The 27,452-nt window shown below is 47.9% G+C and overlaps 1 protein-coding gene across 1 annotated transcript in view; it reads left to right on the top strand.

Moving 5' to 3' along the window:
• DCDC2C (doublecortin domain containing 2C) overlaps positions 1-26,961 on the top strand; it is a 141,973-nt gene extending 115,012 nt beyond the window's left edge. The window contains 9 exon segments of the mRNA XM_089327089.1: positions 13,222-13,285; positions 14,722-14,758; positions 14,760-14,814; positions 14,816-14,853; positions 17,198-17,246; positions 17,248-17,291; positions 21,047-21,087; positions 22,043-22,090; positions 26,335-26,961. Coding sequence (XP_089183215.1) covers positions 13,222-13,285; positions 14,722-14,758; positions 14,760-14,814; positions 14,816-14,853; positions 17,198-17,246; positions 17,248-17,291; positions 21,047-21,087; positions 22,043-22,090; positions 26,335-26,864 — 906 coding nt within the window. The 3' untranslated portion in view covers positions 26,865-26,961.
• Positions 26,962-27,452: the final 491 nt, after the last annotated feature.

The following is a 27,452-nucleotide window of genomic DNA, read 5'->3' as shown; positions in this document are numbered from 1 at the left end:
CAACCTTTCACTTTCAGTCTGTGTGCATCTTTTTTTGGAAAGATGTGTTTGTTATAAACAGCAAATAGATGGGTTTTGTTCCTTAACACAATCAGCCAATCTGTGTCTTTTAACTGTTCAGTTCAGGCCATTCACGTTCAATGTGACTATTGATAAGTAGTAACTTTGTCCTGTCATTTCCCAAAAATATTTTCTAATATATGCTTTGAGCTTCCTGTGATCTTTTGCCGTGAGGTTTCCTTTTTTTACCTTCTTTCATATTGATGACCGTGTTTCTGTGTTTCTGTGTGCAACACATCTTTAAGCATCTTTTGCAGGGCTGGACGAGTGGCGACAGATTCTTTCAATTTCTGTTTGCTGTGAAAAGTCTTTATTTCACCTTCATTCACAAATGAGAGCTTTGCAGGATATAATATTCTGGGCTGGCAGTTTTTCTCTCTTAGTACCTGGGCTATGTCTCACCATTCCCTTCTAGGCTGTAGGGTTTCTGATGAGAAGTCTGCTGTGAGTCTGATTGGAGATCCTCTGAGAGTAATCTGACGTTTCTCTCTTGCACATTTTAGGATCTTTTCTTTATGTTTCACTGTGGTGAGTTTAATTACAACGTGTCGTGGTGAGGATCTCTTTTGCTCATGTTTACTGGAGGTTCTATGAGCTTCCTGTACTAGGATGTCTCTGTCCTCCAAACCTGGGAAGTTCTCTGCAAGTATCTCACTAAGAAGGCCTTCTAATTCTTTCTCCCTCTCCATGCCTTCAGGGACTCCTAGAACCCGAATGCTGAGTTTTTTAATAGTATCCTGTAGATTCCCAACAATATTTTTTAGATTTCTAATTTCCTCTTCTTTGGTTTGACTGTATACTTTCCTGTGCTCTGTTTTCTAAGTTTGATATTCTGTCTTCTGTTTCACTGACTCTGTTTTTAAGGCTCTCTAATGTGTTTGTCATTTGATCTATTGAGTTCTTCATTCCATTTTGATTTCTCTTCACTATCACACTTTCCTGTTCTACTAGTTTCTGTATTTCATTTTGATTCCTCCTTAAGATTTCATTTTCTCGAAGGAGATTTTCTATCTTGTCCATTAAGGATTTCTGTAGCTCAAGCATTTGTTTTTGAAAACTTCTAATTGTTCTAATCATAAGTTTTTTGAAATCCGTATCTTGAATTTCTTCCATCTCATCATCTTCATAATCTTGGCTTGGGGTGTCTTTTTCATTTGGGGGTGTCATAATGTCTTCCTTGTTCTTGTTTCCTCGGTTTCTGCATTTGTTGCTTGGCATTGTGGAGATATTCTTTGGATTCTTCTTCCCTCACTGTGGTGTTTTTTCTTGTTATACTATGACTGTATTAAGTGGACTGTCTGCTTTTGATGGAGCCTTAGAGGCTTGAGATGGGTGTGGCCTGAGAGCTCTGTTTGGTTCCTCAGGGTTAAGGGTGTGCCAAAGGTGACACTCCCAGGTTAGGCGTGGTAAATCTCTCTTTCTTTCATTTTTTTTTTTTTTGATTCAGAAGGGACGTAATTCAGCACAGCTGAGCGGAATTGAAGGTAGTTAGCAGGCGAATGATATACCCACAGGAGCTAGAGATCGGAAGCTCTTTCCCAAGGACCACACAGGGAATCTGTGTTACCCTCAGTGTGGGCTCAAATTTTTCTGTAGTCTCCCACTGGGTTGCCAAGGTTACTGAATTGTAGTGTCTTTGGAGAGTACTCATGTGAATTCCATGAGTTCTCTCACCCACCATCTCTTTTTTCACCGTCTCAGTTCATTAGCACCACCCATTCACTAGGTCCTAATCTCCTGTTATTTCACACTGCCCCCCCCCCCCCCACCCGAGAGTCAGGTTTTTCTGCTTGGCTGATGGCGGGTGCAGCCCTGAGATTGCTCCGCTTATGACGTATGTCCAAAATGGTACCTGCTCTGTGTCTTGCTCGCCTTTGAGAGGTGAGTGGAGAGAGAGAAACTCGTGTCTGTACTGGTCACTTTTTTTTTTCTCTCTTCTAGTTAGCCTGGTGAACTTTTCCCCACGGGGTTTCAGGACTCATTCCCTCTAGTCTCCTCTTTCTGCTTTCCCGCCAGTGTCTTGGGCTATTGAGGTTCAGCTCACCTTGCGTTCCAGTGCTGGTGCGTTGATTCTGCCGCTGGTGTCCCGAGCTGTGGGCTCCCATGCCCTCCACGCAGGTCCACTGTGAATCACTAGTTCCAGAAGAGTTTCCCCTGCTGTTTCTTCCCCTACCCTTTCTTGAACCTGCAGTATCTCCACTTTCATTAAACTGTCTCTTCCCAGACTATCAGTGTGCTCCCTTCCTATTCTGCCATCTTGCCGCTGCAATCCCTAATCTGAATTTTTAATTTTTTAAAAATATTTTATTTATTTATTTCAAGAGCATAGTGACAGAGACAGAGATCTTGCATCTTCTGGTTCATGCCCTAAATGGCCACAATGGCTGGGGTTGGGCCAGGCAAAAGCAAGGGGGCACAGACTCCATTAGGTGTCCCATATGGGTGTCAGGGGCCCAAACAGTTGGACCATCCTCTGTTGCCTTCACAGGTCCATTAGCAGAGAGCTGGATTATAAGTGGAGCAGCTGGGACTTGAACCAGTGCTCCAATATGGGAGCTGGCCTCACAGGCATGCAATGGTCAATTTGCTGCATTACAATGCTGCCCTTGCTTACCTCTCATTTTTTTTTTAAGATTTTATTTATTCATTTTAGAGGTAGAGTTACAGTTACAGAGAGGGAGAGACAGAGAGAAAGGTCCTCCATCTGCTGGTTCACTCCTCAAATGGCCCAAAAGCAGGAGCTGAACTGATCCGGGGCCAGGAGCCAGGAGCTTCTTCCAGGTTTCCCATACAGGTGCAGGAGCCCAAGCGCTTGGGTCATCTTGCACTGCTTTCCCAGGCCATAGCCGAGAGCTGGATCAGAAGAGGAGCAGCTGGGATGTGAACCGGTGCCCACGTGGGATGCTGGCGCTGCAGGCAGAGGCTTCGCCTACTGTGCCACAGCGCTGGCCTCCTGCCTCTCATTTTTAAGCCATGTTTTGCAAAGGTGAATTTTCCTTATATTGGACACCTCTGGACTCAGCTAACATTCTTCATTTCAAAGCTGTGTCTCCCTGTGGATGGATCACACTTTGTGCCGGGCATGTCTCTGTGCTGAGTCCCTCTGATGTGTGCAAAGACGATTGAGGGCTGCAGCCTTGGGGGCCAGCCTGCTGGGCTGTTGGTGTTTCCTGGTTGCCTGTTTTCCCTTTTCTGGTCGCCCTGCTCCGTGCAGTGCTCAAGTGTTCTTCTGCCTTCCCAGCGTGAGGCTTGTGCTCTGTGGCTGGGAGGGAAGCTGACTTGAGGTCACTGGAACTGTGTGAACAGAGACCCGGGGCTTCCTATGACCAAGTGTAGGACCGTGAGCCCCTGCTCCGTGACCTGATTCCATTCTGGCCTATTTGAGCTGTTTTCTGGGTAAGTGATGTTTCCAGGCATTGTGGTTTTCAGAGAAATGAGGCGTTGCTGTCGAGCCCCTGGGAGCTCTGTGCCTCTGCTGCTCGTGTGTGTGTCCTGAGGTGAGGGTAAGGCTAGAGTGCTGTGTGTCTGGCTCCCACGTGTGCCGTGGCGCCTCTTTCTTCAGGAAGCTCATCTGGGTTTTGGCAGCATGCTGGAGATGTGATTGGCAGGCCCTGCAGTGTGAGGTTTCGGCAGAATTCACAAGTGCCCGGTGGGTGGTGCTGGGGAGGCAAGGCCGAGCCTTCCCGGTGCAGTTTGGAGCTCGGCCTTCTGCAGCTTTCTCCCTTCTCAGGCTCCTCCTCGGCTGCTGTTGGGGTCACCTGCCACTGTGGACAGAGGGCTGCAGCATGGGCCAGGCATCTGTCCCTGGCAGACTTCCCGTGCTGCTGTCCTGCCTTGGCAGTGGTGAAGGGATGACACGGTGGCTTTTAATACAGGTAATTATTTCATTTAGTTCTGCCATTTTCACCTGCAGGGAGAAATCACTCTGCCTACCCCTTCATACAATTTCCTTTTTGGACCATTTTATCTCAGCTTTGTAAAATTGAGCTATGAAGAGCGGGCATTTGGCACAGTGGCTGAAATGCCACTTGGGATGCCAGCATCCCGTATCAGAGTGCCTGCGTTCAAGTCCTGGCCCTGCTCCTGATTCCAGCTTCCTGAAAACATGTACCTTGAGAGGCAGCAGTGACAGCTCAGGTAGTTGGGTCCCTGTCACCCACAGGAGAGACCTGAGATGAGTTCCAGCCTCCCAGCTTCAGCCTGGCCCTGTCCCAGCCATTTGGGCAATTGCGGAGTGAATCAGAGGATTTGGTGAGGTCTCTGTCTATCTGTTTGTCTTTGTTTCTCTGCCTCTCAAATAAGTGAATAAAATCTAATGCTCATTTATGTGTAGGAACCCTCAGATTTGCTGTATACTGCTCCAGGCAGTTGGGAACATGTCATGTGACCACTGGCATATTCTACATCTATTGTCCCCTTCTGTAGTCACCTCTCTCTCTTCACCCCACACCTCCCAGATCTGGAAGCCACTGATTTACTTTCTGCTCCATGATTTTGCTCTTTCTGGGATGTGGAATAACTGGAGTTGTGCCTCTTCTCCCTCACTGTGGACATGAGACTCATGCCCCTGAGTGTGCCAGTAGCATCACCCCTCTGAATTGCTGGGTTGTCCAATTTATGGATGTACTATAGCTTGTTTATTCATTTACCAATTGAAGAACATTTGGGTCCAGTTCTGTTTTTAAATTTTAATGTATTTTTTATTTTATTTGAGGGAGGGAGGGAGGGAGGAAGGGAGGAAGGGAGGAAGGGAGGGAGGGAAGGAGGGAGGGAGGGAGGGAGGGAGAGAGAGAGAGAGAGAAAGAGAGAGAGAGAGAGAGAGAGAGAAAGAGAGAAAGAGAGAAAGAGAAAGAAAGAGATATCTTCCATTTGTTGTTCCACTTCCAAATATCTGCAATAGCTGGGGCTCGGCCAAAGCCAGGAGCCAAGACCTAATTTTTGGTTTCTCAAGTGCATGGTAGAGACTCAAATGCTTGAGCCATCATCTGCCTCCCAGGTGTGCGTTATCAGGAAAGTAAATTGAAAGTGGACTAGCTGAGACTCACATCAGGTGCTCTGCTATGGGGTGCAGCAGCCCAAGCAGCAACTTAATGCTGCACCAGACGCCTGCCCCAGGGTCCAGTCTCTGACAGTTTTGGAAAGAGCTTCCGTGCACATTCATGGACAGACTGTGCACACACAGGAAAGGGATTGCAGGGTCGTGTGGTAAAATATTCCCTTTGTGAGAAACTCCTGAAGTGCTCAACCAGGGAGTCAACGTCTGTCCATGTACCTGTCTGCTGCCCAGGTGTCATGTGTGGGGCCTGTCTGCCCACATTTTTCAATGACATTTTGATTACTGGGTGGTTTGTTTTCTTTTCATTGAGTTTTGAGACTTATCCATGAATTATAGATACAAATTCCTTATCAGACACCTTTGTAAGTATTTTTTTACCAATATGTGGGTTATCTTTTCACTCTCAAGACTCAAGACTGTATTTTGAAGAGCATGTGTTTTCAATTTTTAAGACTGATTTGCTAGTTTGTTCTTTCATGGATTATACTTCTCATGTCATATTGAGTTTTTTTTAAATGATTTATTTTATTTAGTATATTTGTAAGGCAGAGTGATGGAAAGAGAGGGAGAGGCCGGCGCCATGGCTCACTAGGCTAATCCTCCACCTTGCGGCGCCGGCACACCGGGTTCTAGTCCCAGTCGGGGCACCGGATTCTGTCCCAGTTGCTCCTCTTCCAGTCCAGCTCTCTGCTGTGGCCCGGGAGTGCAGTGGAGGATGACCCAAGTGCTTGGGCCCTGCACCCCATGGGAGACCAGGAGAAGCACCTGGCTCCTGCCATCGGATCAGCGTGGTGCGCTGGCCGCAGCATGCTGGCCACAGCGCACCGGCCGCGGCGGCCATTGGAGGGTGAACCAACAGCAAAAGGAAGACCTTTCTCCCTGTCTCTCTCTCTCTCTCACTATCCACTCTGCCTGTCAAAAAAAAAAAAAAAAAAAAAAAAAAAAAAAAAAAAAAAAGAGGGAGAGATAGAGAAAGAGATCTTTCATCTGCTGATTCACTCCCTACATGACTACAGTGGCCAGGACTGGACCAGGCTGAAGACAGGAGCCAGGATTCCATATGGTTCTCTCATGTGGGTGTCAGGGACCCAAGCACTTTGGGCCATCCTCCACTGTTTTCCCAGGAGCATTAGCGGGTAGCTGGATCAGAGTGGAGCAGCCAGCACTAGAACTGGTGTTCTGCCAGTGGCTTAACTCGAGCGTCACGATGCCAGCCCTGTATCTAAGAGTTTTTTGCTTGACCTAAAGACTGGGAGAATTTTTTCTGATGCTTTATTTTAGAAATCTTATGATTTTATGTTTTAGATTTATATACAGGACTCACTTTCAGTTAACTTTTATATGTGATGCAGGAATGAGATTTTTTTGGCATATGAATATCTAATTGTTCCTATAGTATTTGTCGAAAAAAACTATCCTTTTTTGCCTAAAACTGTTTGCATGTTTTTAAATTCAATTCACCATATTTGTATTGTGTTTCTGGAATTGCTTTCCTCTCCCATTAATCTTGTGTATTTCTTTCCTTTCGGCAATATCAAGCTTGCTGGATTACTATAGTTTTGAAATAAGATTTTTTGAGACTTCCAATGCTATTCTTCCTTTTCTATAGTGTTTTGGGCTAGTCTAGATCTTTTGTCTTTCCAAATAAATATTAGACTTCGTCAATTTCTTTTTAAAGATTTATTTATTTATTTGAAAGGCAGAGTTACAGAGAGAGAGAGAGACAGACAGACAGACAGAGTTCTTTGAACTGCTGGTAATGCCTGCAGTGAGCCAGGAGTCTGGGACTTCATCTGGGTTACCCCTATGGGTTGCTGGGCCCAAATATTTGGGCCATCTTTCCCTGCTTTCCCAAGTGCATTAGCAGGGAGCTGGATTGGAAATGGAGCAATTGGACTCAAACGGGTGCTCATTATGGCCCGCTGGCATTGTAAGCAGCAGATTAACTTGCTGTGCCACAATGCCAGTCACTTAGTTTGTCAATTTCTGTAGAAACCCTGCTGGGATTAATTGGGATTGCATAGATTAGTATTTCAATTTGGAGAGAATCTAAATGTAAATGATACTGGATATGATGAGCTATGGACATGGTCTATCTCTCCCTGTATTTAGGTTTATATATTTAAAAAAACGCTGCTTTTTTCATTCAGCAATTGGTATTACATATATTTTATGAGATTTATGCATAAATATGTTGGTTTTAGAGGACATAGCAATTAAAATTTCAATATCAAGAGTCTGGTGTTGTGGCGTAGTGGATTAAGCTGTGCCTGTGACACCAGCTTCCCGTAAGGACACTCATTGGAGTCTTGGCTGCTTCATTTCTTTTTTTTTTTTTTAAAGCAATTCTTTTAATTTTTAAGATTTATTTATTTATTTTAAAGGCAGAGTTACAGAGAGGCAGAGTTGGGTGGAGAGAAGAGAGAGAGAGAAAGAGAGAGGGAGAGAGATGTCTTTCATCTGCTGGTTCACTCCCTAGGTGACCACAACGTCTGGAGCTGTGCCGATTCAAAGCCAGGAGCCAGGAGCTTCTTCTGGATCTCTCTTGTGGGTGCAGGAGCCCAAGGGCCTGAGCCATCTTCCACTGCTTTCAGAAGCCATATCAGAGAGCTGGATCTGAAGTGGGGCAGCTGGGACTCTAGTGCCCATACAGGATGGCAGCACTGCAGGTGGTGGCTTTACCCGCTACGCCACAGTGCCGGCCCCAAGACTGCTTCACTTCTGACCCAGCTCCTTGTTAATGCACTCGAGAAAGCAATAGAAGATATCCTCAAGTACTTGGGCCCTGCCACTCACATGAGAGACTGGGGTGAAGCTCCTGGCTTTGACATGGGCCAACCGTGGCTGCTGTAGCCATTTGTGGAGTGAACCAGTGGATAGGTGTTTCTCTCTCTCTGTAGCTGGGTTCAATATATTAATATTTTGTTAAGAATCCTTATGTCTGTGTTCAAGAGGGTTATTCATCTGCAATTTTCTTTCCTTGTAATCATTTGTTTGGTTATGGTCTCAGGGTCTCATAGACTGTCTCCTTGTCTGGAGTTGTCTGCTCCTTAGTTTGGAGTTTGGAAAGAACACCACAGAGGTGGGCCACTGTTCTCATGCCTCATCTTAAGATAGCAACGTGACATCTGGCTTGGTGTTGATAAATAATTGTTCAAAGCATTCCCTTATAATTCACTGTATTTCTTTGAGCTCTGTAGTGATACTCCTGATACCATTCCTGATCTTATTAATTTAATATTTTCTTTTTTTCTTGGTTATCCTAGCTATAGGTTTGATGAATTTGCTGATCTTATAAAAGAACTGACTTTCAGTTTCGTTGATTTTCCTCCAGTTTTTTCTATTCTCTATTGCATTTTTCCACTTTAATTTTTATAATTTTTTCCTTCTGCTTGGTTTGTGTTTAGCTTGCTCTCTTTTTTAACAGTTTCTTTTGTTAAAAAAGATTTATTTGAGAGGTATAGTTAAAGAAAAAAAGGAGAGAGAGAGAGAGAGAGAGATATAGAGAGATATCTTTCATCTACTGGTTCACTCCCCAAATGGCCACAATGGCCAGAGCTGTGCCAGTCTGAAGCCAGGAGCCAGGAGCCAGGAACTTCTTCCAGGTCTCTCATATGGGTGCAGAGGTCCAAGCACTTGGGCTATCTGTCACTGCTTTCCAAGGCTGTTAGCAGAGAGCTAGATGGGAAGTGGAGCAGCCAGGAGTTGAACCCATGCCTATTTGGGGTGCCAGCATCTCAGGCCGAGGCTTAACCTATTACATCACAGTGCCAGCTCCTAATAGTTTTCTTAAGTGGGTGATTCAATCAATGACTTGGAATCTTTCTTCCTTTTGTTACCAAGCCACTTTCTTTGACTCACTTGTAGACATAAATTAACAAGAGGTCAATATACAACCCAGACAAGGTTTTGGGGGCTTTTGCTCGAACACAGAGGAGACAGCTCAGTGGGAAGAGGTTCTGCTGACTGCTCTCCAACAAGAGCTGAGCAGGTGCTTTTATGGGGCTTGGGAGGTTGGTGTTTTCCCCTCGGAGCTTCGGTTTGCACCCAGCTCTGTGTTCTGTACAGGCACTGTTTGTCTTCCGCACTGTTGCCACATTCAGTATGCTGGTGTTGCTCACTACTGCCAACCAGGAAAGTCACAGATCTATCACACTGGGCTATTCTGGGCAGGTAACAGGGCAGCAGGGGTCTTTTTGGCTGGGGTCTGGACACTCCTTGGTGCTGTAGATGGATCCGTGTCGGTTTGGGAGTGGCTTGACTTGGTGAGTCCTGAGTCTGTCCTGTCTCACGTTTTAATATGGTGTCCAAAGCTGTTAATTTCCCTCCAAGCACTGCTCTAGCTGCATTCTGTAATTTTGTTGTTTTAGTTCTAGTTCATCTTAAATTCCTTCTCTCTCTTTTTTATTAAATTTAGGAATGTGGTTTTAAGTTTTCTTTTTTTTTTATTTTTTTTTTATTTTTTATTTTTTATTTTTTTTGACAGGCAGAGTGGACAGTGAGAGAGAGAGACAGAGAGAAAGGTCTTCCTTTTGCCGTTGGTTCACCCTCCAATGGCCGCCGCGGCCGGCGCGCTGCGGCCGGCGCACCGCGCTGATCCGATGGCAGGAGCCAGGAGCCAGGTGCTTTTCCTGGTCTCCCATGGGGTGCAGGGCCCAAGCACCTGGGCCATCCTCCACTGCACTCCCTGGCCACAGCAGAGGGCTGGCCTGGAAGAGGGGCAACCGGGACAGAATCCGGCACCCCGACCGGGACTAGAACCCGGTGTGCCGGCGCCGCTAGGCGGAGGATTAGCCTAGTGAGCCGCGGCGCCGGCCTAAGTTTTCTGATATAACTGAAGTTTCAAGTTTCCTTCTGTTACTGATTTGTTGTTTCATTCTACTATGTACAGAGACCATATGTCATGGAATTTCAGTCCTTTCAAATGTATCGAGACTTATACTTGGTCTGCCATGGATAATGTTTTTGTGGCCTTGAGAAGAATGTATGCTGCTGGTGTTGGGCGGAGTACTGGAGACACCTTTACATCTGGTTGGCTTATACAGTTGTCCAAGTCACCTGTTTCTTTGTCAGTCATCTGTCAAGTTGTAATATCAAAGATGCAAAGTGTGATGTTAGAGAATCCAACTATTCTTGTTAAATTGTCTATTTCCTCACTTGCGCCAGGTTTTTTCTCATGTATTTTGGGACTCTCTTTGTTAGACCTCTTTGCAGTCTGTTTTCATAGTAGATAGAATTCTTTGATAGTGTTTTTTTTTTTCCCTGTTAGCTCTCTTAAAGATATCATTGCACTGACTGCTGGTATCTGTTGTTTCAAGCGAGACCCCTGCTGCAGTGGTCCTACCCCTTTGATATTGTGCCTTCATGTCTCTAAATTTCCTCTTTCTCCTTATAAAATTTTTGTTCTCCTTGTTCTCTTTTTTTCTTTTTAAAGAGTTATTTATTTATTTGAAGGCAGAGTTACAGGGAAGCAAAGGCTGAGAGAGAGGTCTTCCATCCACTGGGTCACTCCCCAGATGGCCACAAGGGCCAGAGCTGAGCTGATCTGAAGCCAGGAGGCAGGAGCTTCTTCCAGGTCTCCCACGTGGGTGCAGGGGCCTAAGAACTTGGACCATCTTGCACTGCTTTCCCAGAGCACAGCAGAGAGCTGGATTGGAAGTGGAGCAGCTAGGACACGAACTGGCACTCATATGGGATGCCAGCACTGCAGGTGGCAGTTTTACCTGCTAAGCCACAATGCTGGCCCCTCTATTTTTTTTTACTATTTACCCTAATTTTGGTTTTGGAGACTTGTGGATCTATGGTTTAGTATATTTCTTTACTTTTGAAAAAGGGTCAGCCATTATCTTCAGATACTTCTTTTTCCTCTTTCTCTGCATGTCTGTTAATAAGGTTTGTGGCTCTGTGATGCTCCTTCAACCTTTCCTCTTTGTCTTCCCATTTCAGGAAATTCCATTGACCTACTTTCTTTTTAAAAAAAGATTTATTTATTTTATTTGAAAGTCAGAGTTACGCAGAGAGAGGAGAGGCAGAGAGATCTTCCATCCGATGGTTTACTCCCCAGTTGGCTGCAATGGCCAGAGCTGCGCCGACCCGAAAGCCAGGAGCCAGGAGCTTCCTCCGGGTTTCCCACGTGGGTGCAGGGGCCCAAGGACTTGGACCATCTTCTACTGTTTTCCCAGGCCATAGCAGAGAGCTGGAAAGGAAGTGGAGCAGCCGGGTCTCGAACTGGCACCCAAATGGGATCTCGGCGCTTCAGGCCAGGGCGTTGACCCACTGACCTACTTTCACGGTCACTATATCTCCTCTTGACTCTGTTTATTTTATTGATGAGCCTATCTAATCATCTATTAGCATGAAAGGCCCTCTGGCATTTCCATTTATTTTTGTCCTACAGTTTATTCTCTCAGGTGAAATTCCTCATGTGTTAAAGCGTAGTATTCACCTCTGGCTCTAGAGCAGGGTTTGATAAACTTTACACAAAGAGATGGACATAGGTGCTGTCTGTTCAGCCCCTCAGCTCTGCTGCTATAGGAGCAGCGGCCAAGGCAAGGAGTACCTGGGTGGTTGGCCACGTTCAGGTGAGCTCTGTGAAAAAGCGGGTAGGAGGCCAGGTATCAAATTAAGGCAGCGGTGTGGTCGCTTCGGCTTAGAACTCTGTTTGATAATTCCAACCTGTAGATCATATCTCTGGTTTCTTTGTCTGCTTTATGTTTGGTGGTTGCTTATTATTTTTTCTTGTTTTTCATGAGTTTGAGAAATTTTGGTTAAAAATTTCACCTCGTACATAGCCCAGTGTGATGAACTTTCTACCAAGTTTCAGAGTGACTATTTTAGACTTCATGGGGCACACCAGAGCTGTTAGAACTACTCAAACCTGTCATGTTGCAGAAGCAGACAGACAGGACATGAGTGAAGGGGCTTGGTTGCGTTCCAACAAGTCTTCATGCACAAAAGCAGATGGCAGGTGGGACTGGACACAGGCCACAGAGGCTGCAGTGAACCACAGATCTCCCCTCATGCATGGGTACCTGCTGCTCTGTGAGGGCTTCAGCTGGGGGCTGGCAGCAGTCCAGAGAGTTTAATTTAGTGTTGCTGTTACTATGGTTACCTTCCAGGCTTCCAATTCATTGCCCTGTGCCTTGTAGGGGACTGGTTGCCTGGGAGAGGGGCGGTGTCCCCAACCTTCCTGTCCCCCCATCAGCTCTGGGCTTTCCCTTGCCCCTCAGTGCCGTCTTCCTCTGTGCTCCTGCCCTGGGCCCAGCTGGAGGCTTCTCCTTGCTATCTGCTGCTTGCGGAGGCTGGCTGGGCACAGAGCTGCTGTGGGTGGAGGGCTTTTCCTTTCTCCATGGAGGCTCTCCTCCCTTCGCTGTGGATCTTCACCATGCCCTTGGGGGACAGGCTTTGCTGTCCTCCTCTCAGCATATGGCCTTGTCCCAGGAGGCAGCAGGAAAGACTGGCCATGGTGTGCACTGTTTGCGTATGCAGCCCCACAGCCTGGGCACCGTGTGGGACCCTGCGCCTCCCATTTGTCAGCCTCGTCTTCCCCCAGGCCCTGCCCCACGGGAGCCGGGCCCATGACCTGCATATCCTCTGGAGTAAGGGGTATCCCTGCTTTAGAGTTCAGGCTAGCTGGTTGTCCTGGGACCACCGTCACTCTGCCATCACTGCTCAGGTTTTCTTGCCTTTTCTTATCTCTAGGATGAAGCTGGGTTGTTTTGATGTGGAAAATGCCTGGAGGACTGGGTGGTGGCAGAAACCATGCAGTCTGTGTGAACTTGGCTCCCAGGTCCTGGTTTCCAGATGGGTCACAGAACTGACCTGAATGAGGAGTCTCTCAGGCTGGGCTGGACCCTAGGCTAGACTAGTGGACCTTATCTGGACAGTGGTGACCCCAGGCCAGGCCAGAATAAGGCCGGCCCTGGCTGTGGCCAGAAGAGTGGGTGGCCTCCCAGCCCTGGCTTTGCATTGGGGCCATTGCTGGCTCCAGTGGACTGACCACCTGCCAGTCCCGTGTCTCAGGATCCAGCACTCGCTGGGCACCCCCGTCCTGAGGACTCTAGAGACGAACTGTCAGCTGCTAACCTGGCTGGTTTCTGTTTCAGGGAGACCATTCTCGAGTGTCTTTTAAGAAAAGATTGTCCTTAAGACACAACACAAAGAGAAAAGGTATGTCAAGTAGATGTTGAAGACATAGAAGTGTATGTATCTGGTAGAATCCAGCCATGGCTGAGAGTACTTGTAAGACCCTAGTATAAGCAGCTGGTACACCACAGGCTAAGCTGTCTCTGTTAATGTAGTTAAAACACACAGAGCATGCTCCATAGAGAAGATCTTACTTCTTCCCTGCATCTCCCCTGCCCCAGTAATGGTGATAGCATCACCCAACCACAGACTCCTCTGCTGAGTTTGTCCTGTCCACTGACAACCACGGCACTGTGCCTGGGTGGCGCTCCAAGCACTTTCCCAGAGTATGCATGTGTATGACTTTCTGCTGTAGCTTCTCAGCCGTGAAGGGCAGGAAGATGGCAGATGACACTGTCACATGGCATCGTGCCCAACAGACTGCTTTGCAAGTTATAAAAATCCTGTGGAAGTGTGACCCGTTGGGTTCTGTAGGATGTAAATGGGGCAGTTCACAGCCAAGGACACTGAGGCAGAGAGTGGGCAGGCGTCTGCCCAAGGTTACGTGGTTTTCCCCTTGAACTTGACATAGGTGGGGCTCTCTTGAGGCTGTGTCTTCTGAGGATTGAGGGTCCAGTCTCCCTGGGCAGGAACAGGAGGCCCAGAAGCTCATTCCGTAACTGTGCTAAGACTTTTGTGCTATATGGCTCGTTCCCAATCCAAAGCACCTGCACCCCCTCCCCCATGGTGACTGAGACCTTATTGAGAGACAAGCGGCCCGTGAGATCCCTCAGTGAGCACTACCCCACACTGTTTGCACTGCACCCGGTGCCTTCCTCCCTCAGAGGTTGTCACATGGACTGTGTGCAAGAGGACCTACACGTGGCTCCTCTTGAAGAAAGACCCAGGACTCTCTACAATGGCAGGTCGAAGGACATCTGGTTCCCTGGGAGGTGGGTGACCCACACGTGTGCTGTGTGGAGGCCTCGCCCCTTAGCTCACGCTAGCTGACTGTCTTAGTGCTCACACAGTCATAAATAGGCCCGTCACCCCAAGAGGAGCCTTGCAGGAGGAGGAGACCCAGAGGAGCAGCTGGACGGGCACCTGTGGGCAGATGGGCATGTGGGCCTCCGTGGGCACCCAGAGTGGGTGCAGGGGGAGTGCAGGGCAGTTTCACGGCCAGCAGGGGCTGCTTCGTGTGTCAGAGTCGCAGTTGGTTTTCTGGTTCTGAGAGGGGAGTGAGAGTTGTTTGTGGGGCAGTCCTGTTCCCCTCTTTCTGTGGCCTGGGAGAGCAAGACGCGGGTTATTGTGCTACTTGGAGCTTCAATTTCACCATCAAACTACTGATATTTTCTCCAAGTATTTTAACCATCTCCCTTGAGTGTTGACTTTCTACTCCTCCTGCTAACTTAAGAGAAAAGCCATCATTTGTTATGACGAATACCAACCAGATTATCAGAGTCGCTTTTTCTGTTTTCAAGAAAAGAGGTTTGTAGAGTGGATCCCCCAGATACTGAGAGGAAGGCGGTATTTGCTCTGCACTGCAGCGTTGAGTACATTTGGGTCCCAGAGCGCCACCTATTGACCAGAAAGGAACCCGCGGGGCATCCCAAGTGAGTCTGGCCGGGCATAGCTTCAGTTATTGCCTCGTTTTTCCTTTTGTTGTTTAATTTTTAATCAATGAGTGACCTCAGAGAGAAAGATCAGTGGGCAAAATCTAACCCATCTGCCCTTCCGGTCAAGGTCTTGGCAGTCTTAACACCCATGAAATTCTGCAGGCCTTCACGGAGCCTCAGGCACAGGAAAGCTGACTGGAACCATCTGCTGAGGTCGTCATTTGAGAACGTGTCGAGATTCTGGAATGCCATCCGAGACCTTTCCTTCTGCCTTTGATTTTCATGATAATCCGTTCGTCAGACGATGATCCCCACTTCACAGAGGAGAACCCAGAGTGAGAACCTGTCTTGTCCTTGGTGACAAAGGTAGCGCAAGGAGCAGCAGAAATTCAAGCGAGTCTGTCTCTCTCCCAGGCCAGTCGTGTGCTGGGCTCTGGGTGGGCACAGCGCAGCCCTGGGCTGCCTGTGGGCTTCTCCACGAGGCCGGCACTCAGAGCCTGCAGAGGGGGCTGTGAGCGATTCCACCAGCCCTCCCGTGTGTCTCCAAGTGTCCAGTTACCTTTCAGGTGCTGCCCAATAGCTCTGCAGTTCAATTATAGCCTCCAAGGTCTCTGAGCAGTTTTTCACAAAAGCACATTACACAGGGCTGTGGAGGTGACTCAGCCAATCTGAAACCACCAGGAATTGTGGCCCAGTACAGAGATTTATTTGGGAGGAGGGAATGAGGCCATTTCACACTCACTTAAAAAAACGTTACCTTTCTTCCTGGCTGCTCATGGCTGTTGGTGGCCATCAATTCTATCCCATTCTATAGAATCAGGGGCTTACAAACCCCCGAATTCCAACACATTGCAACAGTTGTTTCCCAGGCATCACAGCATCTTCATGTATTTTGTGAGTTTGCCAGTTCCATTTTTTTGGGGGAGGAGGATGAGGCAAGTTTAAGTCCCTGAAGATTAACGAAAGGTGGTAATAAGTTTTCTTTAATCCACTGGGGCTCATTGTTTGGCTGTGTTTTATTGTGGTTATTTCTGTTTGCTTTGTGGGGGATATTCAAAGAATAGGCACAGAAGAAGCAGGAAAAGAAGACCAGTTTCTGTCCACTGCAATTTTCAACCTGCTTTAACTTTGCTTCCAAGTGTTCACATTTCTAGCGGCAAAGTCACAGGAACGAGCTGGGCACTGTACGGTACTTAAGATGCCCGGTGTCCAAATCTTCCTGCAGTGTAGACACAGATGCACCTGCTTCCCACTCTTGGCTCCTTTTGTGCTCTAAGTGTGTGCATTGAGAGGTGCAGCCTGTGCAAGCCATAGCCTCACCCTGGAAGGCCGCACTCCATGTTTCTTTTTTTCCTTTGCTGTGATTTCATCAAACTGGCAATCAAGGAACTGTTACAGAATGGATTTTTAACAGTTTTATGCAGATCACCAACCAGCTTGGCTCTGCGATGACCTGCTACTGGTTCTCATTTAGGGAGTGACCAGCAGTTGGTGACAGTGCCTGTGAAGCACAGGTGCACGCAGGGGTGTGCCCCTGGCTGTCGCCTCTCAGAGCAGTGTTCTCAGCTCCCAAGCGCGAGGGGACCCCGTCCTGCTTCCCCTCCGTGCTGCTTCGACAGCCTCCTTTGACTTGCAGGCGAGAGCCTGCTCCCAGCAAAACTTACCCTCACCATCTGCTTTCCAGTTCTCTTTTGCATCTCTGGGTGGCGCGATGGAGATCTGCTTCCCAGGACCAGGCCCCTGCTCATTTTCCCTGCTGCCTTTGTGACTCCCATCGGAGCGACCCTTGGCAGAGGGTGGCTCTCTGGTTTCACAACATCCTGCTGCATCCCCTGCCCCTTGGAGAACCCCCTTCTTGGCCTCTGCTCTCTTGCCTCACGAGCTCTGCTCTTGAGAGCTGCTACCAGTTATTTCCACTGTGGTGTGAAACTAACTCAGCTTCTGCAGCTTTGTCTTGTAAGTCTAGGCAGGAGCCGGATACAGAGCGGGAGCTGCCTTTTCTGTGAGGATGTTGGCATTGGAACTTCTGAACTTGCCGGGCTCTGGGGGCAGCACCGCACAAGCATTTTATGTGACCCAAGGCTAAGGAAAACCGGGGCAACCAGAGGCTCCAGCTCATATCTGCTTGGTGCCCAGACCCTGGCCTTTGTGCTGGGACCCCCTCTACATCTGTGAGTGTGTACAAACGCATCTGTGCAGTCTCACACAGGTGAGGTCGGTGGTAACTTAGCCAGCCGGGGTTTCTTTTGCTTTCATATGCATAGCACTTATTTTGGAGGGGTTTACTTACTAGTTTATTTAGGCAGATCCATTTGGTGACATGCTGTGAGCTCTTACTCAGGTGTAAAATGGTGCTTAGACCTGCAGCATGGTGCAAGGGAGAGCGAGTACCGGGGCCTGTGTCCCAGAGACCTGGTAGTGGCCCTGGACCTGCTGTGAAGGGACTGTGCCAAGTGAGGTATGCTGATGGGGCCTCTGTCCTGGTAAGATGAAACGGGGGCATCAGAGGCTGCCTTCACTTCTGGCTCTAGTGGAATTCAGGAGAGCCACATGCGGCTCAGCTCTTGCCATGGGCTTCTCTGGCCTGAGTGTGGGCAGCTCTGTGTGGCCCACACTGAGGCTGGACCCACTGGAGGCCATGCTGAGAGGCGGTAGCAATCAGGACCCTTTGGGCTGTGGCAGGATTGGCTCAGGCTCATGGGAGGTGGTTTTTGAGTTTTGGATGCAGAATCTTTTAGACCAAGCAAGAGGCCGTATATTCTATAGAATGGCGCACAGCACAACTTCCTCTTTAGCAGCTCTCCTTACTTATGAGTCTTTCCTGAGATCTCAAAGTCTTCTTTAGGACAAAAGGTGTTGCTGTAGACGAAGGCCTTCTTCTGTCTCCTGGGGTAAACACCCAGCCTGGCTCGGTAACCCTTGAGTTGCATCAGGGCTGTGTCTTAGTGACTACAACCCAGCCGTGTACCCATGGCACCTTTCCTCATTCGTGATCAAAGGTGCAGTGCTTTGTGTGGTCAACTGCCCAAAGAGGGGCCACTCCCTTTGCCTTCTCGGTCACCAGAAAGACAGGTGTCAGCTTCTGTCTGAGGACAGCCCCCTCCCGTGGGGCCTGGCAAAGCTGCTGGGAGGACTCGCACATCTAGTTGTGTAAAAAGTGTTTTGCATATCTCTGAGAATAAGAAGGGAGGCAGGCTTCAGTTAGAGGGACTCAGCACAAAAGAGGGCCCTGCCAGGGCAGTTCAGCCGTGTGCAGTGGTGAGTGCTGGGGCCTGGGCTCGGGGTCCGTGCTGTCTGAGGAGGTCCCTTCACCTCTCTGTCGCTTCCTCTTCTGCACACATAACTTTACGTGGCACTGCGGGGACGGTGCACGAGGAAAGTTGTCTGCAGGTGTGTTGTTGACGGCTAAGTCCCCACGTGTGTGAGCTGTCTCCTTTCTTCACGTGTGTCTCTGGAGCATCCCTGAGCTGTCATGCACTGTGTGTCAGGATCTGTCTCCTGGCTTGGGAGAGGGGCCGTTTCCTGCTCAGGGTCCACTATCATTGGAGCTCTGATTTCATTTCCAGCTGTCTGCACACCTGAGTGAGGCTTGTCCTCTATTTGACCTTCGACAGTTTCTGTGTGCCAAGCAAGCATCAAAGCAGAAATGTCTGACTTCTGTTCAATTCTGCAGCAAATTGCACAGCACTGACACCTACAGCGTGAGCCGTCATTCCTTCAAAATACAGACTCCAGTGTATTTTTGATCAGGATGAATAAAAAAATTAATAGAACGTGGTTAAGGTCAGACTAGAAAAGAATCTCTAAGATCATGCAGTCCACCTCTCTTCTGCTGGGCAGCCCCACTGCTTTGGGGGTTCTCCGGGGGCAGCTTTTTTGTTGCTGGAGAGCTCTGTGAGTTCCAAATTCTCTACAGCGTGGACAGGAAGCCCGCACCCCCCAGGCCCTGTGTGGCAAGGCCACACCTCTTCCCTGTATCTCATCCCAGATCTGTGAATTGGTAAACAACTTGGGCAAGATAAGGAGTTTGGCTTCACAGATGTTAAGATACACAAGAGTAAACTTGAGACAGAACTAGGGAGAAGGAGTCACTGGGTGAGCACCTGCTGTGTGCAGGAGAGGGCACTGCGTGAGCACCTGCTGTGTGCAGGAGAGGGCACTGTGTGAGCACCTGCTGTGTGCAGGAGGATAAGTCATTGTTTGAGCACCTTCTGTGTGCAGGAGAGGGCACTGCGTGAGCACCTGCTGTGTGCAGGAGGATAACTCATTGTGTGAGCACCTGCTGTGTGCAGGAGAGGGCACTGCGTGAGCACCTGCTGTGTGCAGGAGGATAACTCATTGTGTGAGCACCTGCTGTGTGCAGGAGAGGGCACTGTGTGAGCACCTGCTGTATGCAGGAGAGGACACTGTGTGAGCACCTTCTGTGTGCAGGAGGATAAGTCACTGTGTGAGCACCTGCTGTGTGCAGGAGAGAGCACTGTGTGAGTACCTGCTGTGTGCAGGAGAGGACACTGTGTGAGCACCTGCTGTGTGCAGGAGGATAAGTCATTGTTTGAGCACCTGCTGTGTGCAGAAGGATAAGTCATTGTTTGAGCACCTGCTGTGTGCAGGAGAGGACACTGTGTGAGCATCTGCTGGGTCAGGGTACTGTGCTGAGTGTGCAGGGGAGAAATCATCGTCTGAGTACCTGCCGAGTGACTCCTATGATTTAGTCAGTTCTCTGGTTAAGTGAGGCTCAGAGAGAAGTTCAGTCTCATGGCCATGTGACTGGAAAGTGGGTTTATTCTCACAGTGCAAGGGAAGTAGTTCTTTGCAACCACATCATGTTTCTGTGAGAGCAGGCATTGGAGGCATTCGAGTCTCTCTGGGAGTGCCGCACTGCCGTCATGAAGGCTGTGAGACAGGACCACTGGACCAGCGCACAGGGCAGTGCTGGGCCTCTCGCTTCTGATTTTGGAATTGTTGATAAGATTTTTATACTACTGGTTGTCAAAAGGACATAAATGATTTAAAGTGAAAATAGAAGTAAAAAAAAATTGAAAACCTATAAAGGAAGGATAATAGGAAAATCCAGCAATGAACTGGAGGGTGGGGGGAGGGCAGTGAGTCCTTTTGCTCTAGAATGACGTCTGGAAGTGCCTGGCTGAAGTGCAGGGCCAGGACCAGTGTCTGCCTCCTGCAGAGTCCCCAGTCCCTGCTTTCCCTCTGTTCCTTGCTTGTCGTTGGGTTAAATAATTTCTGAATACAGGTCAAACATCCTTGATAAAAGAATTCAAAATCATTCCCAAGTCCAAAAATTAATGAAAAATACATGTTATGAAAAAACTATGCATTGATTTCAAAGATTTTCTGTAACCAAAGAAACTTATCTTTTAATTCTATTCTTTTATGAACCATATATGCATTAAAAGCCTGAAAATAAGCAAACTTTTAGTCATGAATCTACAGTTAGAAGTTTATCCTGTGGCTCACAAATCAGATAAATCCTGATTTCCTATTGCTAGATTTAATTTAAGTTACAACTGGTGATAGCAAGTGGTGGGTTTATGACTTATACTTATTTCCATGTCTTTTAGCTTTGTTCTGTTTTCCAGTTTTTCTCTGAATACAGAAAATAAATATTTTAAGAAAAGGAATCCACAGAGGTTGCAGATGCTTCGTTAGCTTAACCTCCTAGGCCATGGTTGGACAGAACCCCTCTGAGCCTTAGTGAACCCAAAGTACTCTTGATCGGACTTGTTATTTCCTTCAGGGACTTGGTAAATGTCTTTGCTGATTTAAAAAGCATTCTAATGCACAGAGAAATCAGTTGCCTAAGTAATAGCTACCACATGCAAACATTAAATGCTAACTTCAGGTTTCCACCTGAAGCCAAGTTGTAGGATTTGCTTTCACAAATTTGAGCCTGGCATCTTAATTCACAACCATCAGCTGCTGGGCGTGATGGTGGCTACAAAAATGAGTGAAAGTCAGCACCAGGCTTTCAGCCAAGCATGGAGCACAGGCCTTCCTCAGTGTTCAAACCACACTGTGTGGCCACATGTGCCATGATGGCTTCCCTGTGGACCTGGGCTGTGCTTCCTCCACCTTGGACACCACTGTGGTTGGTCTACTTCTTGGTGGCCTCTGACCTTGCACCAGCCCTTCCCCCCGGGGCTCTCGGTCCTTGTTCTTTGTCTGACTGCTCCAGATTTGATTCCCCAGCTATGGCTCTGGGCAGCGCAGTCTGTGGTCAGCCCTGCAGCAGCCTCTGCTTTGCTTCCTGCAGTGACTGGCAGCTCCCTGAGCTGCTCTCACACGTCTTTTTCATCTCATTTGCTGAAATGCCAGGAATTCAGAACGGCTCCGGTCTCCTTATTTGGCTCCAGAATCAATTTAACTGGAGTGCTTATTAGCAAACAGTCTGTGTTCATTATGCCAGTGGAGCCTTTGACACAGACACACTCAGGAGCACATGCAGAGAAAAAAGCTAATATTTGCATGCTAGGTTGTTGAACTGGCAGAGGCTCCCGCAAACCCTTCAAATGCCTGAGATCGAGGCAGACTTGTGAGATAAGTGGTTAAATGGAGGATATCTTCAGAAATTTTACAGCGCTTATTTATATTCTACTTGTGTGGATTAGGGGGTTTTATCTTGCAGGTGTTGATGTAAGTTATACATTTCTAGTTTTAGTGTTGCCAAGTCGAATGAGCACTCTGCTTTTATTGCTGATGGCGCGGAGGTGTTAAGCAGCTGCTGCGTTATGGTTTTTGGGTTTCTGGTTGCTGGTAGAGCGCACCCAACACCTGCCTTTTACAGCCCCGGGTCCACCTGGGGCGACTGTTAGCCCCTAAGCTGGTGCTGGGCAGAGGTGGTCTTGTCACCTGTCACAGAGCCTGTGAAGGAGGGCGGCAGGAGCGGAACTCAAGCAAATAGGCTTTTTCCTTCGAGGAAGAGAAATAAGACCAAAACTGCCAGTTGCCGTGCAGCCCCAGGAAGTGCAATTTGCATGATGTTTCTGTGCAGGATGGCTTTTGGCACAGTAGCAGTGTGCTCCCAGTTGTACTGGGATTGGCCCTGAATTCTCTCCCAGCTCATCACTGGGGTGACGTGCCAAATTCCTTCAGCCTTAGATCTCTCATTAGACTCTGTGATGTGTAAACCCCTTTGATCAGCTTATTAATGACTGGATTTTTTTTTTCTCAGCATCTCTCAAGAACATCAGCAAGAATAAAAAAGTGGTTCCGCTTTCTGGTAAGAGAACATTCTACCCGTGACCACTTACGAGCTCCTGGGGGGCGCTAGGGGCAGAGTGTGGTGCCATCGCTAGGCTCGGCCTTTGTCCGTTTGGGAGTTGCCCGGTTGGCGGTGTCAGCAGTCGGGCCTCTCCCTCGGGCCCATGCCTGGCGCCTGCACTGCTCGTCTTTGGGTGAGGCACGCCTTCCTAACTGTGCAGAACCCTCCACCCCATCCTTGTGGGCAGCTTTTAGGTCCTTGACAACGGCAGAATTTGCCTTTCTGTGGGTGACACTCTGTGGCCAGCAGTTTGATTTGGAGCCATCATTCACAGTGCAGTTATTTTAATATTTTACTGCATTTATTTTTATCATAGTTTGTAAAAAAGGAGTGGACAAGAAAAATAGAAACCCCTGAAGCATGAGCTAAGAAGTGCAGGTGTCAGAGGGGAGACGTCAGAGAAGTATAGGTGTCTCAGGTGCAGCACAGTGACAACTCAGTCCTACTTGGATGCCTGTTGGTTGAGTTTTGAAAGCAAACAGCATAGGATCTGCATGCAGTGCCAGACATGTCTCAATGACAATTGTATTTAAATCAAGGTGAACTCAGGGATTTCTGAACTTGCAATTTATTATGATGTACACTGTATATCATAAATGTAATTTTATATTAATATTAATACTTTGTGTACCTTTATATTACATATATTCTGATATTAACACGTCATATGAACACACTTGAATATCTTCATTCTATTTGAATTTTGAACCTTCTAATTTTATGTGTAAAATTTTAGGAATGCTTTATGTGTAGGACTGTGGGTTCATATATCACTTACGCCTTTATTCTTTCATCTATCAACATTTTCTGAATTTCTTCCATGTGCCTGCCTGCATTGAGAGGCAAGGAGGGGTAAGACGCAGCCTCTGCCCTCCATGCCCGCAGGCGGTGAGGGGGACACCGCCCGTGCGCTAGCGAGGCGGGCGTGCAGGAGGTGCTGGGTTGCTGAGCGAGGAGGGGCAGCTGCACAAAGGCAGCTCAGCACAGCACTCAGCGTCTGCCTCTCACCTGGCATATGGTCCTATGTTACCCTGTGGCAGTCTTGGTTTGTCCTCTATAACCCGGTGTTTGGCTCTGTAAGCTTTGAGGTGATAAACAGCATCTCATCACTGTTCACAGTGTGCTTTCATTCACTTATCACATAATCTGAACATTCCTAATGATCCATGTTTTGTCGCTTTTTTATAAATTAACTAAAACCTAGAAAGGTGAGTTGAATAGTCCAGGGTTAATCTGAAAGCAGGACTCACACATTGTTAGTCATTCCTTATGGGGGTGGGGGATGCCTGGCGCTGTGAGCTCCTGGCCAGGTGAATGATCCGGAAGAACGAGATGCAGGTTTGCTGTCCTCAGCCAGCTTGTGAGTTGAGCTGGAGACACCAGAAAGTCCAGTATGCTGAGCGTTACCGTGGAAGTGTGCACTGAGTATCCAGGGACTGCACTGCATCCATCAGGATGCTCTGGGCTGGGAGAGAGGCTGCCAGGATTCGCACAACGTGTGGTTCAGGACGGGGCTGCTAAGAAGAACTGTGAGGGATCAGTGGCAATTTTCCAGGTAGATGGTGTGGAAAAGGGGAGGCTGGGAGAGGGGTCGGAGTGTCCAAATGCAAGGGGGAGCAACAGTGAGTTGGAGGGGGCAGCTGGAGACCCACGTTTCTTTGGTGTCAGTGAGAGTGGGAGACACTCAGTGTCTGGGTCTCGGTGGCTGAGGTTTCTCTCGGGATCGCAGGAAGCCTGCTGTGGGCTGGAGACTTGCCTGAGCAGCTCTCCTGCGTGCAGTGACTCAGATTCCTGGTTGCTGAGATGCTGGCATCTTCAGCACTCGGTGTGGAGTTTGCAAGGGAGGGGAGAGGATAGCCAGAGCCAGTTAGAGCAAGTGCTTGGCCGTCTCTGCTCAGAAGGGACACATCACGCCTCCTTCCTTGTGGTCAAAAAAGCCTTTGGCCCCACCTGGAAACACAGCTCTGCTGAGCAAGGGGAGTGTCGATCTTCAGTGCCTCATCCATCACTGCTGTACCCTAGTTTATTATTCTAAGGACTTTGGTCTTTATCCTGTAGGCAATGTTGAAACAAGCAGATGATGTGATGAATGTATGTTCTTTAAAAAGCATTCTGGGGGCAGCAGGTTAAGCCACGCCTGCTGTGCCAGTATCCTATGTGGGTGCTGGTTTGAGTCCTGGCTGCTCCACTTCCAAAGCAGCTCCCTGCCAATGCTACTGGGAAAGCAGAGGAGGATGGCCCAAGTCCCTGGGCCCCTGCACCCACATGGGAGACCTAGATGAAGTTCCTGACTCCTGGCTTTAGCCTGTCACAGTCCCAGCTGTTGTGGCCACTGTGGGGAGCAACCCGGACTGGACTGAGTTACTGGAATTAAGACTTATTCTATGCATCTGCTCTCCCACAATATGGCATTGGGAGAGAAGTAAACAGCTTCCACACAGCTGCCTCCAGTTCAGCCAATAAACTGTAGGACTTGCTCCTGATTGGAGAGCAGCGTACTTGGCGTGTGGGCAGCCGAGTTAGGATTGGTGGAGGAGGACTATAAAGGAGGAGAGAGACAGCATGCACCAGGAACATCTAAGGGGAACATCTAAGGGGAACACCTGTGCAGCCCCCGAGAGAGCCGGCCGGCGGTGTGCCGCTCCCCCGCGGAAGTGGGGAATGTGGCCAGGGGGAACCGCCCTTCCACGGAGGTGGAAGGGACGGTAGCCAACCCGGGAAGGACCAGCAGCCAACCTGGGGAGGGCCGAGCAGACGAAAGAACAGCGCAGGGTTTAGTGTCGCTCCTCCACGAAGACGGGGAGCGACAGCCACTTGGGGAGTGAACCCGTGGGTGGAAGGTCTCTCTTTCTGTGTCTCTCCTTCTCTGTTTCTGTAACTCTGCCTTTCAAATAAATAAATAAGTCTTAAAAAAAGAGAAGCACTGATAGCAGGGGGAGAAGGGAAGGGTCAGAGGGCGTGTGTTCTCCTGTTGTTCTCTGATGGAGAGGGCCTGGCTGGAAGGGGACAGGTGTCTGTTGACCTGACCACATGATGGCTCTGAGGGGCAACGTGAAATCAGAGTTGGGGGTGCTGGCTTGGAGTCCTGAGTGGTGCTTTTGAAAATAAGAGTAAAAACCAGTCTGGGGAGGAAGGCAATGTGTAAATATGTGTTGTAAACATTTTACTTGAGTTACCTGGTTTCTCTCAGGTATGGTGAGACTTCTCACCTAAGATAGGTTTTCATTTTTAAAAATTATTTTTTTGGATTTATTTCAAAGGGGAGGGAGTGGTGGTGGGGGGAGAGAGAGATCTGTCATCCAGTCATCCAGCCATTGGTCCATTCCTTAAATGCCCACAACAGCTGGGACTGAGCCAGGCTGATTCCAGGAGCTTAGAATTCAATTCTGGTCTCCCATGGGTAGCAGGACCTAAGGACCTGAGCCATCCCTGCTGCCTTCCAGGGTGCATATTAGCAGGAAGCTGGAATCAGGAGCAGAGCAGAGACTCCCGCCCAGCCACTCTGATGTGGAATGTGACAACTCAGCCGTTTCACCACATGCCTGCCCCAGGATGTCTTCCTAGGTGATATGTAAGGGCTGTGTTGTCGGTTTTCAGGAGCACCCTCTGATTCCTTCTGCCATACCCCATCAGTGACATAGGCCAGGTTGGTGTTGGCGTCGCTGACTGTGGTTTACCAGTGGAGATCAGCAAACACATGGTGTCTTCCTGAGCTCAACAGCGGGTTTTCATGTTTTTTGTGTCCATTCTGAGAAGACTGTCTCAGATGCCCCTGCACTCTGATTTCTTTCTTTTGCTTCTTATTGAAAATCCATTCTCTGTCTGAGTGACTCAGAAAAAGCTTTTTTTTCCCTGTAACTGTTCAATTTTAAAAACACTAATGGATTATATCTGGTTAATTACTATTTGGTAACGTACATTTTTATTCTTATTTCTCTTAGAGTTCTTTGATACTATCCCATCCTTCCTATTTTATGCTTATTTGAAATTGTATTTCCCAATGAGAGCAAAAGTGATAATGCATACAAAAAGCACATTGTAAGTGTAGCACCCTATGTAAAGCTATTTTTATGAATAGTTATCACTGTCACTACTAAATCAATGATGGAATAGCATGATTTATATGATTTATTTCAGTTGATTTGGATGGCTATTATATGTAATGATGACTTTGTTTTATTTTGTCAATTGAAAATAATAAGAAGAACAATATGGCATTCTAGAGGAAGAAAATACATCTGAACCACTAGAAACCCCTGTAGAAATAGAAACCCAAAAACAACCACCAATGAGACAACAGTCACAAGAAGAATCTGCAACAACACAAGAAGAACAAATACCCGAGGGACAAGAATTATCTGAACACTCCTCCTTAGGACAACCATCCCAAGAACAGGTACCTGACAGACAACAGCCTTCTGAACACTCTTCCTTGGGACAACCATCCCAAGAACAGGTACCTGACAGACAACAGCCTTCTGAACACTCTTCCTTGGGACAACCATCCCAAGAACAGGTACCTGACAGACAACAACCTTCTGAACACTCCTCCTTAGGACAACCATCCCAAGAACAGGTACCTGACAGACAACAGCCTTCTGAACACTCTTCCTTGGGACAACCATCCCAAGAACAGGTACCTGACAGACAACAGCCTTCTGAACACTCTTCCTTGGGACAACCATCCCAAGAACAGATGACTCGTCAACAACACAGAAAACAAGTGCCGTGAAAGCCAAACCTCAGCCATGTTGTAAAGAACAACAGTCAAAAACTAGAAAGGATCACAAGGAAAATGAATACAATTAGACACTTTTTCACATGATGCTGAAGAGGTATGCTAGTAGAATACTGAAATTGTGAATTTCATAGTTTGGTTACCAGTTATAAAGTTTAAAAAAAGTGTGACAAAATTCATCTGGGATTCTCTCCTGTTTTCTGTTATCATGAAGCTGGAAGAGGAGGGGTGTGGTTGGTGAGACTTCGAGCATCCTTGCTACTTGGCTCAGACCTTCCCTTCTGAGAACGTTGACCCTTATGGTCTGCTATGCTGACTCAGCAGTCCTCAAGCCACCCATCCTCAAACCATCCGGTGCTAATGCCACCCACATCTATCACTTATTCTTTTTACCTAAGAGTGAGTTAAGGAATACTATAATTAAACATATATATTTATATACAAAATACACATTACACATACATTTGTATATATGTGAGTGTGTCATGTCTGTTGCAAAATGGACAGTTGTAGAACCTTGTGGAATAGTACATTTTCAAGAGAAAAACATTCTCATCTCAGACTACACAAGCCTGGTTTCTT

This window comes from Oryctolagus cuniculus, chromosome 2 (assembly GCF_051225735.1).
Source record: "Oryctolagus cuniculus isolate XC-2025 breed Fujian yellow rabbit chromosome 2, ASM5122573v1, whole genome shotgun sequence".
NCBI lineage: Eukaryota > Metazoa > Chordata > Mammalia > Lagomorpha > Leporidae > Oryctolagus > Oryctolagus cuniculus.
This window is presented reverse-complemented; position numbering and strand designations above follow the sequence as displayed.